The sequence below is a fragment of the Falco peregrinus genome, chromosome 6 (assembly GCF_023634155.1).
Source record: "Falco peregrinus isolate bFalPer1 chromosome 6, bFalPer1.pri, whole genome shotgun sequence".
NCBI lineage: Eukaryota > Metazoa > Chordata > Aves > Falconiformes > Falconidae > Falco > Falco peregrinus.
Window position 1 is genome coordinate 82,199,503 of NC_073726.1, and position 17,759 is coordinate 82,217,261.

The 17,759-nt window shown below is 36.7% G+C and overlaps 1 protein-coding gene across 6 annotated transcripts in view; it reads left to right on the top strand.

Annotated features, from left to right (window-relative positions):
• Positions 1 to 10,501, top strand: part of CCDC91 (coiled-coil domain containing 91) — a 150,016-nt gene extending 139,515 nt beyond the window's left edge. For 5 of the 6 annotated variants that reach the window (XM_055808663.1, XM_005234745.3, XM_027782887.2 and 2 more), the window contains exon 13: positions 9,323 to 10,501. In XM_055808663.1, coding sequence (XP_055664638.1) covers positions 9,323 to 9,445 — 123 coding nt within the window. In that variant the 3' untranslated portion in view covers positions 9,446 to 10,501. The remainder of the gene's footprint in view (positions 1 to 9,322) is intronic. The other variant, XM_055808666.1, reaches the window with a different exon arrangement.
• Positions 10,502 to 17,759: the final 7,258 nt, after the last annotated feature.

Consider the following 17,759-nt stretch of genomic DNA (forward strand, 5'->3'; position numbering starts at 1 on the left):
CACCTTCAAGTCCTCAATTTGTAAGATTCTACAGGTGCATTTCATCCTATAAGATACTCGGATGCTGAAGTACTATTTGCACGTATTTCTGTATGTTTACGTATGTTGCATCTGATTGCTACACACATCAGCAATTACAGTAGCAGTTATGGTAACTCTATTTAGTTATTATTATTAGTGTATGGCAATAGTCCATAAATAACTTGGTCAAGGAATCTTATGTTCCTAATCTGTTAAGTAGGTAGGACACCCCAGAGGTTGCTCATGTGTTTCTACACATAGTAATTCCATTCCCAGGACAAGGGGCAGCGAACACAAACTGAAATACAAGAAGTTCCTTCCTCTGAGTATAAGGAAGAACTTACTTTGGGGGTGACAGAGCACTGGAACAGGCTGCCCAGAGAGGCTGTGGGGTCTCCTTCTCTGGAGATATAAAACCACCTGGACATGACTCTGTGCAGCCTCTTCTAGGTGAACCTGCTGTAGCAGGGGGTTGGACTAGATGATCTCCAGAGGTCTGTCCCAACGCTAACCATTCTGGGATTGTTTCTGTGCTTTTAGATCATGCCCATTTTTCACCTTCTACAGTAGTCTGAGGAGGTGCTGCAACCATTTTTACTTTATTTTTATGCACTCAATCTAGTTTCCTTGATTGAAAGCAAATTTCCTTCTCTTAATTTATATGAAGGAAAGTTAGTATTTTCTTGCATTCCTGTGTCCATCTGGGAGACAGTGGAGATTCAGAGTGGGTTGACAGGTTGTTTTCCCACCACCTTCAGCAAAGTAGGCAAATCTGTTTTAAAGATGTGTCCAGCATATGGTATTATTTTAATGGTTTCAGTGATCAAGTTCAGAGCATAAAATACTTAAAGTTTAGAAGTTGCAGCATTATTTATTTGAAGAGAAAGAAGCATTTTCACATGGCAATACAATTTATTAAACATCACCATTTCTTAGAGGTTCATTCTTCTAATGTGTAGCAGATACTGCATAAATTACAGCCATGAAGAACCTTGGTTTTATATATTTAGTAAGTGTTATCAATAGTAGAAATTCACAGGTGGACAGACAAAAATGTCCTGTTCTGGGATTAACTCTAAAATGAGCTCTGCTACACATATGTACCATATGGATCTGTTTTCCTTCTCATCCATTACAGAAATGAGAGGAAGTAGTTCATTGTTTCCTCATCCAACTCTCAGATTTGCAGGTTCCTCAAGGTAATATTTTTTTTATATGGTCTATTTAATGTGCTAGGGAATTTTTTAAAGCCTTCTGTTGAATCTTTGGGGAGAAGTTCATGTTAGTGCACTGGAAAAGAGTTCTAAGCCCACAGGTTTACTAGAAAATACAACCATGTTGTTGAACTGCAACTACAGAATTTTTCAGAATCATGTCAGGCTTATTGCTAGTGTGGGTTACTTTGGGGTGAGGGGGGTATACATCATAAATTTGTACCAAATAAACCCCTCGTCTTTGACTTTTCCTCAAAGACGGACATCTACCGATCAAAATATGAGAAGACATTTATGAGTCTGTAATTATACTGTAATGTTCTGCGGAACTGGTTTGTTAGCCAATATCCAGTACGGTATATGCAAAGATTCCTAACGCAAAGTTGCAATGGTCCATTTCATTGGATTATTGCACACCGTGAGTAGGGGAGGGAGGAGTCTGCAAAAGCTAAGGTTTTAGTCATGGAAGTAAACCCACAATTTTTCAGAAAGATGTTTTCTCTAAAAATGTTTGAACGTGACTACAGATTTAAAATGCATTTTTAAAAGTGGATAAAGTAATTTATCCACTTAGTGCTAAAGTTCAGACTGTTGTTCAGAAAGACCATAACTGTATTTCATAATGCAGACTTGATGCTAAAATGATTTAAAGGAAATATTACATGTTATTACAGATGTACATATAATTATGCCAAACAGAAATACCTAAATGTGAATTCAGTTGCAACATTAATGGTTGACTCTACGCAAGTGGTTGCATTACGTCTGGATTAACTGCTCCATGAGCAGCCCAGTATATTTTTAACATCTTGTTGGTTATGTAGAATGAGTCCCTGCACAGAGGAAAGAGTGCCACTGACAGAATTTTTTAGTAAATTATTTGCATGCATGAACAAATAAGAGTTGTAAGAACTTCCTTAACTGAAGTATATTCCTGATTCCACTGATTTCAAAAGGACTTGAATTTTTTCCTCTAGTTTCTTTTCTATAATTTCCCCTTAAGTAAGTACAGAAATATTTAGAACAGCCGTCTTCCATCATCAATGCTTTTGACTAGTATTCTATTCTCCATGAACACATCCATCTAACTGTTGATCAAACAATGCTAAGTTAGAACTGTAGAATAAAATGAAAAATTATTCCAGAGATTTTTCATGGAAGAATGTAAATTCACTTTACTAATAGTTTAGGCTTGTATTAGTTTTCTGCAAAGATGAGGACAGTCAATGAAATTATCACAAAATCATAACCTGAAGTATGTTTGTCATCATTCTTCAATTCATATGTACTGGATTTTTTTACAAAGTTCCTTAGTTAGTAAATTCATATAATACAAACCCACATATAAAAATAAGAAAAAGAAACTGTAGTTAGTCTGCAAACAGTGAATAGAGAAAGCTTTGATATATTTATCAATAATGAAAATATGTAGAGAAATGTAGACTAAATAAAAGAAGATAAACTTTGACAGATATTACAACAAAATCTTGGTTGCTTTTACCCACAGATTTAGAATGTCCTCTTTCTACTGAACATGACTTAGAAAGGGGACAGGACATATGTAGCATTACTCTTACTAGTAGTCCTTTGAAAAAAATGTAATAATGCCATGATGATGTAAAAAAATAATTACTTGTAGCTAATCAACATTCAGTTTAAAAGAGTTACCTTGGCAATGAGTCCTATTCAACAGCTAACAAGCAGCTGCTGGTAAACACTAAATAAATGGAAAGCCTTATCTGCAGCCTCGCTAATCCAGATCTGCCAGACTCGATCTGCAGAACATGTGCTCTTGCACATCAACCTCTGTGTTTTCAATTCCCCAAAACATTAGTTTTGCATTTGAAATTTCCTGGCTTTGCATGAACACTGTTTTCTTTGATTGACAAGGATACCTTTCAGAATTTGAAGTCTTTCCTCACCAATAGCCTCCCCCTCCCTGTCAAATAATTAATTAATTTCATTAATATAAACATACTAATCACTGTGTGTAGAATGGTTTCTTGATGTACTTCTTTGCATGAGTTTCCTAAGAAATGAGCAGGACTCAAAAGCTGATTTCTGAATTTATGATCATTAAGAGAAACTGCTCTGCTTCATTACGTTATAATGGCATGATTTTTATTTATTTTACAGTCTACATATGTGTGAATAACTAAGAAAAATACCAATAATAAAAGTAAAATCAAAAACTTTTTACTTAACATCTTTGCTTACTTTTGATCTCTGGTCATTACATTTGTTGAATCTCATGATAAAAAGAAGATTGCAACTATTAGTCATGTTAGTATTACAGAGCCAGAACAACAAGCTGAACTGTGTTGGAATACATTAATCATCAGATTGTCATTTGAAGTACAAGTAAATTGTTCAATACATGCTTGTATAAATGTACTTACCATTTTCTACAGCTACAAAAAATACATTTGGCATTGGGAAACAATATTATCTGAGAAATAGTTTTGAAAAATACACTTTTAAATATCTTAATGTTTATAAAAAATGGATAGTGGAAGACCCATGTGTAGCATTAATTTTTCTTTCTTCACTTTTCAGACCAGAGTGAGATTAATACAAAAACATATCTTTACTTTTATCCTTAAATCTTCAGTGCTAAACCTGAAATTATACTTTGCATAAGATCACAGCATCACAGAATGGTCAGGGTTGGAGGAGACCTTTGGAGATCACCTAGTCCAAACCCCTGCTAAAGCAGGTTCACCTAGAGCAGGTTGCACAGAATCACATCCAGGCAGCTTTAGAATGTCTCCAGAGAAGGAGACTCCACAGCCTCTCTGGGCAGCCTGTTCCAGTGTTCTGTCACCCTCAAAGTAACGAAGTTTTTCCTCATATTCAGATGGAACTTACTGTGTTGCAGTTTGTCCCCGTTGCCCCTCGTCCTGTCACTGGGCTGTACTGAGAGGAGCCTGGCCACATCCTCTTGACACTCACCCTGAAGATATTTGTAGACATTGATGAGATCCCCTCTCAGTCTTCTCCAGGATACACAGGCCCAGCTGTCTCCACCTTCCCTCATGCTGGAGATGCTTCCAGTCCCCTCATCATCTTTGTAGCCCTCTGCTGGACCCTCTGCAGTGGTTCCCTGTCTCTGTTGAACTGGGGAGCCCAGAACTGGACATACTCCAGATGTGGCCTCACCAGGGCAGAGTAGAGGGGGAGGATCACCTCCCTCGACTCACTTGCCATGCTTCTCCTAAGGCAGCCCGTGATACCGCTGACCACCTTGGCCACAAGGCTGGCTCATGGGCAACTTGCTACCCACCAAAACTCCCAGGTCCTTCTCCACAGAGCTGCCTTCCAGCAGGTCAGTCCCCAGCCTGTACTGGTGCAGAGGGTTGTTCCTCCTGAGGTGCAGGACCCTACACTTGCCTTTGCTGAACTTCATCAGGTTCCTCTCCACCCAGCTCTCAGGCCTGTCCAGGTCTCACTGGATGGCATTGCAGCTTTCTGGTGTATCAGATAGATCAGAAGACATTTTATTAGTTACTAGTAATGGATAATATAATTCTGACACCTAGTAGTTATAGAGTTCTGACTGGGTTCCCCTTCTAGCAGTTTGGAATGTTTAATGGGTTAGAGAATATTCAGTAGAGAAAGCTAAGCACATATGCCATGTAAATATATCTATTTGCAGGTAGATGTTACAAGGGGAAAATGACGGAGGATGTGTGTGCTCATTTATTTGTGTGAGAAAGTATTTTCTACTTTAAGCATTGGCTGTGTAGACTTCCATTTTACAGAAAATTTGAGCTATATGATAAAAGCTAAGCATAATTATTAACTTCAGTTTGAGCTATGGATCTGTGAAGTGATACAGGGGAAGGTGGATTGACTTAAAGTAAAATAGAGAAGCCTGGGATTAATGCAGTCATCTAGCGATGCACGGCTATGTGTGGGCCTTTCTTTTTATTTCCTAAGTCAAATTCTTGCATCTAGTGATAGAAGTTCTGCTGAAGCTTATGCCTCCCTTCAGGGCATGCCTTGCGTGGTTCAAAGGCACATCATTCTGGGTGGTCTAGGGATATGACTAAGGCAGGACACCAGAGGGGGTCTCATCCAGTCGTCTTTGGGCAGAAGGATGACATAGACAAATCACATAGACCTCAAAAGTGGACTGAAGGAAAGAACAGCAGTGAATGTGTTAGAATGTCCTGCAAGAATCAGCTCATTTTTTGGAAAATGAGTATCTCAATGATTGTGGGAATTTCAGGAGTGGTATAGACCCTATGGAGTTCAGGAACCGCTTTTCCAAATTACACATAGCCAGTTCCTCAGTAAGTTCCATACTAGTACACAGAGATACAACCTCTGATTCTTAAAAAAACATAAATCTGTACAGAGTTATAAATATACTGTTGAGTAATTTACAATAATGGAGTTCAGGAACATTAAAACTTTGAGCTAGGTAAAGCTGTGCCAATAGGACACAATGTACAGGATTGGGAACTTTGAACGGGATGTATTTCATATGATGGAAGAGAAACATTGATTGGTGTTGGGGTCTGCAGCGGGTCTGCAGACAAGTTAGTTGACTTCAAAGACTTAGCCGTGTATCTTTAAGACAGCCACAAATTGTCAGGTATGTGAACAGGGTGTGAAGAACCGGAACTTAAAACCGCAGCATACAGGCACCTACAGCAACAGCAAATAGCAAGCAAGAAGAAGGACACAAAAACCTATCAGGGTCTAACACCTGTACTGTCTAAGATATATAAATAGTTTGTATAAACAATAAAGGCCATTTTGTCCAAACCCAGCCACGCAGACATAGTGTTTCTTTTCAGTCCGCCTCAACTTACGTCACCACAGATTGGTAGTAATGTTGATGGTTTGATGTAAAAAATTGCCCTCTTGTGGTAGATCTGGACCAAGATAGTGTATTTTTTCAGTATCTATAGAATTAGAACAGTTGGGTTAGGTTGGTTATGTGAATGCTTCATCTCTAATATGTTATTCATACTGATCACATTTGCATATGAGTCACATTGAGTCTGAATTTGCCAGATGTCCATTTATGTTTGTTTAAATAATGAGATCATTCCATGAAGTGAGCAGGACCTAAAAATACAGAGGGAAGACTGTAGAAAAACAAGATTTAAAATTCCTTACTTACATATTTTCACATCTCATGGTACATTATGCAAGCAGAAGCACGGCAGTGTTGAGGCACTGTTCAAAATAAATGTGTCCATTGCTAACACTTCATTAAACAATATATTATATAACAAAACTTCAATGGATTTGTTTCTATTTCCCAGTCAATTTCCTTCCTCAGAAGGAAACCATTCAGTAATGGGAATGGTTTCCTTCTGAGTGTATTCAAATGTACCATTTTCAAAGCCAGCATCATTTTGCGGCATCTTATTTTGTTATGTGAAGGTCCCAAGTCTTTTCAGGGTGTTTTGTCATTTACTGCAGCATGGAAGAATTTTAAGATATCCTGTTCAAGGCAAAGCTTATACATAAACTGAGCAGGCGAGGGGTAACTGAATTCTGAATTTTATGTTATTGAATTTACATAAACTTTTAACAAGCAATAAACTTTTCTTACGCACAAAGGGACACTACCAACTAACCCCTTGAGTTCCACAAAGACTCCTCAAATGTGTACCTAATTCATCTGAGACTTTTAAAATCTTTCTCAAGCATGAAGAAATTCTGTTTTGTTCGTCTTGCAGCCAATCACTACGCACATTAAACATTTACATTAGTACTTGGTGAAAGAAATTTAACCACGTACAATTTGAGATGGCTGCTTTGGTAAAGAGAGTTAAAAACAGCATATCAGAACACACATCTGTTGAGCTGCTTTGATCTCTTTAAAACAGAATCTGCAAGGAAAGGCTGCAAGAAAAGAAAATGGAGAGTTTAGCCAAAGCTCTCGGTCAAAGCTTAATTAAAGAACTGCCTAGGAGTATAGTATATGCAATAATAATGGAATAATATGCAATAAAAGGAAATCATTGAAAATCATTTTCATGATAAGCTTCTCCAACTGATATACCTACCAGAAGCAACAGAACGTGATGACATAATATGTTTAGAGATAGAGGCTTCTCATGTTCTTTCTTAAGACGTAACAGATGCTATTATGTGCATTGCGCTGTATCTGCCCGTTCCCCAGAGAAATACGGGTCACAAGCACAAAAGCATCTGCAAGCTTCCCCATGCAAAATGTTCTTTATAAATTGGAACAGAGAAGAAGAAGGAGGCAAGATCCCTTTCAAGTCAGAAGAAATGCACATCACAACAGTGTGTTTATGTTGTTCATTTGTTCCAGACTGTCTTTCCAGATACAGCTTCTTTAAAGCTTAGTTTGCTGTTTGTATGTCTTTCATTTTCTTGTCAGTAGTAACCGTTACTTAGATATATCAAGACCAGACTTTTCTGAAACTTGTTTGAACTAGACCTGCTTTAAAATCTGTTGTAAATCAGTGAGCTAGGTTCACATCAGGCTATGTATGGAACGGTAGTGTCTGCTTTTGCTAAGAGATGCAAGAATCTGCACAACAGTTGGAAATTTGCAGAAGCAGGAGTATAAGCAGACATATTACTGAAGGAGAGTTTTATGGTTGTTTGGCTTCTAGAAAATATGTGTGTATTCTGCTTCTGACTAGATTTGACACATTCATCTCTGTTGAAACAAAATGCCAAAATATGCGAACTAACAGAGCCTGGTTTTGCCCATTAGAGGAACTTAAAGAGCAGCAAAGGACAGGGTCATAAAAATGTTTCCCTTTGTGTATTCAGTCACAGCGCTGCAGCAATACCCTGAGTGCATTTTCAAAGTGGGAAGGTATCACTAACTTTGCCTTGCATTCTGTTTTAATATTAAAAAAAAAATATCTATTATAAAACAGAATGTCCATTCAAACAGTTGTTGAAGCAACTGTCCAAACTGTCCAGACTGCTGAATGATGAGCATATCTGTGCAGAGAGATACCGCAGGATCAGAATTTTTGTTGAAAGCTGTAATTAAAGCTATGAGTGCTAGATACGTGAGGCACGATATAGTTTTTTGGAAAAATACAGCTACGCACAGACGATTACTGCCAGACTGTGAGACTAGTTGCTTTTGTCTGCTAGGGCCACATGGCCTCGCATTAGCATTTTGCTGGTGTTACAGAGTTCAAGACATTGCTCATGGACTTGTGCATAGCAGTTTGACAGAGGTGCAGAGCTGGACTTCTTCCAAATTCCATTGCTTCCTTTCTTTGAAGTGGCATGACTTTTATTTCCTATTAGCCTTGTACCACTATGTGATTGCTACATATGTATTTAGTTTAATTTGTGGCTGATTAAAGGATAGTCAAGTTGAAAACATTTCTCAATTGTGATATTAATTTGACATTTGAAGTTTAAAGTTCAAATGAAAGGAATTCTGCAGTGCATTTTATTTATTAATGTTATGACATTAAGAAAAATCAAAATACCTTTCAGTAAACCATATTTTTATGTCAGTTTTATGACATAACCTACCAAGTCTTCTTATTGTGTTCTTATCTGGTTTGGTGGGGAAGAAAGGGCCATTGTCTTTACTGTGAGTAACTGTATAGTTCACATTGGCAGTAGGGGACCCCAATAAAATGCTGGAATAAACAAAGTAGGCAGAAAATATTACCACTTTTCCTCTGGGAACTATTTAAACGTGCTTCTATTTAAATTAACAGTTGACTTAGCATTTTTGAATATGCAGTTGTATGTAGTGTTCATTTTAAAGCAGAAGCAGTATCTTTTGTAAAAGCAACAGCTGGAATTTTAAAAGATGCTGTGGGGATTTTTCTAGTGTGGCAGCTGGGCTGTTTAGCTTTTTCAGATTTCTCGTGTAGAATTTGACAACTGTTGGAAAGTTACTTTTAGTCTTCTGTACATTTTGAAGAAATGCAAATACTTCATTAAAAAGTTGTTACTAAATTGCATGTATAGAAGTTACGTAGGTTCTTTTGTTGTTATCATTTGGTTGTTGAATTTTTGTTGTTGAATATGGTTGAATTTTTGCTGACAAACCTTGACATTTATTTCCAGGTCTTTCTAAAGTTGATCTACCTTTTTTATTGTTTCAACAGCTTGATCAAGTTGTCCGTCAGAGAAGTCTGCATAGTTTGGAACTTTTCCTCTCATGTGCACAGAAACAGTTAAGCATTTTATTAAAGGATGATCCAGCCACTACAGAGGAAAACAGAGACTGACATTCTCAGTACTGCTGATAAAGTCTGATTTGTGAAGCTGCAAATGATGAATATTTTCTAATATTTTTGAGATTGTATCATTGATTCAAGATTGATCTGAAACAACACTTCATAGAAGTATTTGTGGATTATGTTCTTTTATTTATTTATTTTACTACTACCATCAGATTGGAAATATGGGAGAGAAAAAATTCCTGGAAAATTTTTGTTTTATTTGTGATATGCTTTCATTACATTTTCTTCTAGCCCATGATTGAAGTTCTGGGTAACTGCAGCAATGATGAAAACATTTCCGCTGTTATGTCTGTTTTACATTTGGCATTGTGTGTTGGTGTAATCTATCAGTATTTCTGATATATTAAAAAATGGAGAAAAATATTTAATTGAATATAGAAACAAATCCATCTCTGTTTCCAAAGTATATGCCCAAGTGCATTGCCTCAGGTAAGCCTGAGGATCTTATTATTTCTTGGTACTTTTGATGTGTAACAGAAGAATCAGTACATAAACATTAGAACGTTGACAGGCATTTCTTTAGTCACTTATAAAGAACTCCAGCTCTAGTAATATAAAAGTTTAAAAACTAAACCGTGCATCTTTTAAGAGTAGGGCAAAACATTGCCATAACCAATGTATAGTATGTATTTTATTTCTGTTTTACAAGGCTAGTTTGATTCCAAAAGTTGTTTTCTCATGAAAGTACGATTAATGTGACTGACCTCAGTTTCAGGAAGATGTATGTAATTATGTGGAGATTGATACTGCACTGCCTCAGTGGAATTTCTGACAGAATGAGGAGTGCAGCTTGGTGATGTTGGGTGCCCTTTCTAAACCCATTGAAGGAAGTAGGAAAAATCCCCACTGGCACTATTGGGCTTTGGATCAAGTCATAGGTCTTTCTAGTCCTGCTAATGTGAGCATGGAGGGGAATTTCTGTGCCTACACTCTTTTGATTGTAGATTTGGGGCCTTAGTTGTAAAAAACTTCTGAATGAAATAAGATAAAATTAAATGTTCATGCTTAGGGATGTAAATAAACTGAGAATGATATCTCTTATGGTGAGCTTGTGATTTAGTGGGGGACTCTACGGGCATTTTTTAGTGTGGTTCTCATTATTCAGTGATGTTTTCAGTTTCTTGTTTGGCTGGTTTTTTGCATCAGCAGTCAGTTTTCATAAATTGCTTTTTTATAGCAATAAGGAAACACCAAATGGTGGCAGCGTGAAATACATATTGCAAGAGTTTAGGGTTTTATTTAAATCTTTTTCTGTGCTTCATTTTTGTAATCAAAACCAAAGGGTTTGTCCTGTGTATGCAAAGGTTCACTGAAGAAGTAAATAATGCTGCTTTTACTAGATGATGACCTCACCCTACATACAGATGAAAATCTAGTTGTCTTTTGGATATTTCTTGACTGATCAGTTTCCTTTTCTTCTGGCAGAAAAAAAATACTTCAGTGTTAATGAGTCACCTACTTACTTATTGTTCCTAAACCAGTGAAATTCTTGTCTTTGTCAACTGCACCAAAGATGACACAGATGTCCATGTGGGTTTTTTTGGAAAGCAGAGGCAATGTAAAATGAAATTGATTGTCTAGTGCTGTCTCACAATCGATGTTTAATTGTGGAAATGTGGTATGAGCAGGTTCCTAGATTAACTTCAGCATTCTTGGTTTTACTTCTAGGCCTGTACATTCAACAGTATTCCTTTTACTAAAGACGTCAAAGTGTTCCCCATCGAAGCTAAAGCCTTAGTAGTGTTATATGAGTGTTCTCCTACTAAAGTTTTAAATTCTGACATGGAGCAAGATGTAAAAGCATTTGTTGGAGAAGCTTATGATTGGTGTCAATAAGAATTCACTGACAACTATGGTGTATCTTTCCCATTAGAACATCACGTCTTGTTTAATCTCAGCTCTTGAATATTGTGATTGTCACAGAGAAATATAGGTATCTTTTCCTTACCTTTGACAGTCCTTTAATCTTTCTCTTTACCCTGACCTTTGACAGTCAGTCCTTTAATCTTTCTCTTTACCCTGCAAGCAAATGTGCAGAATTAGACCACAGACGTACAAGATCAGATTGGGAGCTTGGATTATGTTCAAAACTACAAGTCTCAGAAAATCATTTTTTTAGGCTTAGGTTTTTAATTTTTAAAGCTTAGGGGTTTTCATTATTTCTGCCTAACCATGTATAATACAGTTTGTGGAAATCTGGAAGGAGGAAAGGTAGAGAGAAGTTTGCAAACCCAATCTAGGTCCTAGAAGGTGACATCACAATTTTGGGGGTTTTATTCATACAGATTGAAGAATGACATATAAGAGAAAATAGTACGTTCAAGGCCTACAGGGTAGAACTTTGTCAGCCTCTGTGGCATGGCTGCTAGTGTAACAATTTTGGCAGGACTCATATGTAATGGGAGGAACAAGAAGCCTGAGAACTAATCCTTGGAATCAAAAGCAAGGACTAAAATGTTCAAGCTAGTGAGCCTTCAGTCTAGAACATCACCAGAGCTCATATAATATACAACCTTTATATATACATATATATATGATTATGTACCCTATATTAGAAATAAGCCATAAATCTTGTCATATAAAGAAGTGTTTTAAACAATCGCTGTGTATATCAAAAGTTACTGAAGAGACAGTGTAACAGTAGATCCATTGGTGTCTTTCATTGGTGTCAGTTAGGCCCATCCTGTTTTAACACTTCTACCCGATGGTCTAGAACAGAGACGATCAGAACAGCGGGTTTTGTACCTAATAGTTTACTAAGTTAATACTGAATATTTTGATATCATATAGTCCTACACATTTGTGTTGTATTTATGTTTCTGTTGGATCCCTACCTGCTTCCATTACAGAATACTAATTAGCTCTGAGACTGTATGTGTACAAGTTGTTAACAAAGAAGAAATCATTTACCCCACACATTTTGTATGCTGTCTGTTGTTAAGATATGGGAATATCTGAATTTTTGCCTTGCTCTGAGAATCTCATTGACAAATGACACTTGAATTCCTGGAAGCATTGAATTCCTTCACTCCATCATAAGAAGGCAGAAGAAAAGTAAGTAAAAGTAAGCAAAGTAAGAAAAGTAAGTAGTCATTCCAGAGGCTGAGGGTGCATTAGTGTTTTGAGACTTTTGTGCATCTTTACATTGGCATCTGATGAAAAGTTGCCTCATGTCCTGCCAGCTCAGTAAATGCCAATGTTAATTCCTGACTGTCTGAAATTATCCATGCAGACATGGCATTAAAGACCCCAATTCCTGTTCACACTGAAACTCCCTTATAGCACCCTAGACCCTACTCTTCCACTGTGTATTTTCTATGTCCACATATTTGAGTTTACAGATTTTTCCCTGCCCCTTGGATGGAGGGAATATCTGGTCAGATTCCACCTTGTTTCCTAGCAGGAAATAGCCACCAATAACGTTTCGTCAAGGGGACAGATATAATTTATACCCACTTCCAGATCATGTACAGTCAGTGCACTTACCAAATGGACTTAGTGCAAATCTAAAATGGGCTGGATCGGGGCATACCGAATCTAGCTTGCAGCTAGTTAGCTTTCTTGATGCCAGGTGAGTAGATGTTAAAGTATAGACCACAGCATGGTTTAACTAACCTTTTACTTCTTCTTGCTTCCCCAGCTGCGTTGCAGCCTACACTGAGCTACCTGTAATACACAGTTCCCTTTAACTGCTCTAGGTACTGTGAACTCTGTTGCAGGAATGACTGACTTGTGCATGAAATTGTCTTAAAATTTTTTACATGGCCATTATAAGTACTCTAATAGAAAGATTTTATAACATATATGGCATTCCTTTTTCATCAATGGATTATAATTGTGCCAAAGAAACATTGGTCTGGAAAATACTTGTTACATGGGTATAATTTCGGCCTTAATTCAATTCAATGTGCTTGCAGGAATCGACAGAACAAATGTTTTCTTTTCTGTGATCTGTCCAACTGTATTGTTCTTCTAAGGCTTCAAGAATTGATGGCTTATCTGCTGGTATAGCTTAAGCACAGTTTTCTTTATTAATTTTTAAGTCTACATGAAACTATTGACACTGCTGATGAATCGGGGTCGCATCTGAACAGTTGAACATCATGGGGAAACCATGTGAGTTGCACTCTTTTTGGCTCAAGTTTTGTATTTGCCTTTGAAAGCATATGCTTCATTAGCTAAAGGAAAGCATGAGGTGTGTAAACTTCTTGTAGACATTACCTAAGCAGTTCACTTGCCATGGTAATGTAGTAGCTAAAAACGTCCTCAGCAAGCTCGCTCGTACGTGGAGCAAAAGGTCAGTCTTGCTGAATGCCATTTGCCACAGATACATTTGCCACACTGTAGGTTATGGTGTTTACATTTCTGTGGAAGCATTGCTGGCATTGCCTTAAAAAGATCTATAGTAATGTCCTGAAAGTGGTGAGAGCCAACTATATGTGCTGCTGACAACCCAGTACTTGGCAACACAAAAAATATATTTTTTTTTAATTGATCTCGTTCATTGTATAGTGTGTATTTAAAACTTGTTGTATCACCTTTTAGTGATACAACTTTCCTGTGATAATAATAATTATTATCCCATGGTAATAACAATAATTTCCTGTGATGTGGTATTAGTATTTTATCCATGTCTTATGTGCTGTGTAATTACAACAATTTTAATATGCGTCAGAGATTCACATTTGTTTATATTGCCTGTAATTCCTCACATTTCGGACTTACAAAACCATCATTTTTTAGATGTTTTCCATTGTCTGGCATGGATAATATGATACACAAAGAAAGTATTGAATAAACGCTCAGACAATTCTACGGTTTTTCAGATAGCATTTTTAAACAGTTTGCCGGCAAATACTAGTAACAAAATGAGATGTTTATTAATACGTATATCCTAAAAGTACAATTATCAACAAAATGCTACAAATTTATCTTTTTTTTTCAGATTTGATAATAAATCTGCATTAATAGATTTAGATCACCATCAGATGGCAATTCATTGACATTCTCTTGCTTCAAGTTAAAATGTTTTGTCTTCTCAAAAAAGCTAAAGGGATTCACACCTCTCTGAGTTTAAAAAGAAGTTTGTCTTAACTGATCCGCTCTACAGTATAATGGTAGGAGTCCCTTTAGCCAAGCAGAAAGAGAATTGTTTTTGCTGAGTGAACTTTGACGGATGTTTCAGTTCTTGTACTACTACCAAATTAGGGCATCAGTTAAGACTTCATGTCGATCTTGCCACATAAATTTTCTGAAAGGCAGCTGGTCATGATGATACATGGCCAGTCTCTATTTTTGTGGCAATAATTTTAAAAATTCCATTACTTTAAACATCCCACACTTTTATTGTGACCATAGATTACATATTTAGAGAGTGATTGTGACACTCTGGCTCAGCAGGAATTCTGCTGTTGGTTGTTTCCAGCTCAAAATTTCATCCTTCCTCACATTTTTTGCAATTGCAACTACAATGAAAGTAACGCATGCAGCTTTGTCTTTGTATGGTTCTGGAAATTTACCGAGAAGTTATTTCAAGAGCAGATTTCATCATCAGTCCCTTGAAGAAAATATCAACATTTGTTCTGTTCGTGTTATAGTGGTGATAAGCTGTTGGCTGAACCCTTGGAGGGGGGATACACTTGTCTCATTATTATTATACTACTGCTAAGAAGAATGTGTTTTCATATGCTTGTTGAAATAAGTTGTTTCTCCCTTTGTACATCAGAACTAATAGCTACTTTGTAGTATTCCCTACTGAAATGCTTAAAAAACCCACATTTTATTATATCAACAAAATCACTACCACAAAAATATAAATTGGTCCATTCTAGTATCAAGCTTGACAGCAGTGGAAACATGAAGGTAAATGTAAGGTGTTACTAACTGTTATATATCCCTTTGGCTACTGGTTTTACTTGAAAATAAAATTGTGTCATTATGAAATGCTCTATCTCCTGAAAATTCAACTGACTGATGAAGTTTACAGCTGGATAGTAATTTCGTAAAAATCTGGATGAATCTTAGTAAGTTTGTCAGGTTAGAGTCTTACAAACGAGAGCATCTTGGGAGTTTTATGGATTATTGTTAGAATGAGTCAAAAATCTGTCCTGGAGTGTCAGTGGCCAAGGATTTCAGCAGTTGCCTGAATGCAACAGAACTGCATCTGGTCTGTTTGAAACGATAACATTGACACTGAAAAGCATAATTATAGGTGTTATTTATTTTCTCCATACTCTTTGGGTAGTGAGGGCAAGGGTGTTTGAAAGAACAGAAGTTGTCTAGATGTAGAAAAAAGAAAATAATAGTATTGTGGTTAATGAATTCAGAGGGACTTGGTGAAGAAGGGACAAAGAGGTTTTCTAAAATAATGTGAACTTTGTGGTATATTAAGAGATAGAAAAGATGGTGATTTCATAGAGCAGAGAGGGTCATAGAACAGAGAGGGATGACATATTCAAATGAGAAGTGCAGACAGAAGGTTTTGAGTCCTTTAGAAAGTACTTGTCTGAACCTACAAACTTTTCAGATGTAAACAGCAAAGTGAGTCAAGAAAAAAAAAAAAAAGTATAGATTGACATATTTCCTGTGCAGTTTAAAGAGTAATCAATTTCAGGACTCAGAACTTCTTGAGCTTAACAGTGCTTTCTGTAAGAACCTAGACAATTTAACCACAGGGTCTCATCTTTCAGAAAATAGTACTACATGGGAATCTGTACTGCAAAATGACATCCAAAGCCTCAAAATAAGAATAAAAAAAGATTATACTTTCTAAAGAGTAAAAGCATTGCAAGGCTGACATGTTGAGACCCAAATAAATTAGTCTGATGAATGTCAATAGAGATTCCTGGGCGTCCTGGACAGAATGATTTGGGAGCTTCACTGGAGGAACAGTGTTCACTGGAGGTACTGCTGTACCAGGATGATAACCTGTTCTTGCTTGATAGTTTCACTAATATTAAAAACAAAGTTATATACACAATGTAGAAGTCTTTAAATGTATGCCAAATAAAATAGAAAGGGACTCAGATCTTGTGTTCAAAGATAATATATCATCTCTTTATCTTCTTTAGAATAAAATGGGTGTAGGTCTCAGATGAAATAATTTTTCATTTGCAAAGGTAGGAATAAAAATTCCTATAAGCTCAAGACAGCAGTGCAGAAGGTCTACAAAAGACTGATAGTTACACAGTTCACAAATGACAAGACTACTCAGAAGAATACAAATAACTACAAGCAGGATCAGCGTCAAATTGCACTTGATTATATCAATATGTAATATAAATATCATAGTTATAATGTGTATGCACAGTTTTCAAGACAATTTTTCTTTAACAAATTCTTTGAAGAACAAATGAGCTGAAGGGATGGATGACAAGGCCATCCCCCTCTGTATTTAAGAAGAATGCAAATGGATCGTTGATTGGTTTATTGTATGTTGGGGCCAAATGTTAATACCTGTTCTATATGCATAAGCATCCAGAAGTGCATGCTGGTTTTCACAGAGCAATCATATAGTGCAATAGTCTGTACCAATTAGGTGTTTTAATCATATTTTTCCTGTTGGTTAAGCTTCAATAAATAAAGTCAGTAAGTGGATTGAAGTATTTGATATGCCTTGCATACTGTTGGTGTCATAAATAATTTTAATTACATCTGTCTTCAATGCAAAGCTCAGAAATGTCAATTAAGAACTTTAAAACAGGTTTTCTACATTATAGTAAGCATTGATTTACACTTTCTAGACTTTCTGTTGTTGAGCTCAGTGAAATGGATACTGTTTTCCTTTAAAGAAGGCAAATCTGGGGGGCCAAATTTGCTTTTTTTTTTTTTTAATTAATTAAGAAAGCCTTGACAATGGGGCTTTGAGGGAAAATGTACTATGCCACCCTCAAAAAGGACTCTCTGACAAAGAAAAACACTGAAAAGCATTCCTGCCTGAAGTCCAGTGGGGAACATGGTGCTTCCATCTCCAAAGATGTCATCCTGATAATTTCTCTCACCAGATCTACAAGCCTACTCAAAATTTGCAGGGAGAGCTCCCCCGCTTACATAGATTATAATGTGTTCCAAGTCTTGGAGGGAAATGTTCTATCACACTTACACAGCGGCAATACATCTTGTTCTCAGCAGTGGTTCCTGGCATGCTGTGCTACTGTGTTGGCCTTTTAAATGTTGAATTTTACATAGCTGCCTGTTGTGCATTGTATTAAAGACACTTCAGATACTGTACTGAATGGAAACTGATGGTACGAAAAGATCTTAAATTTTATTTCCTGTTTCATCAGTCAAAACTGCTGAT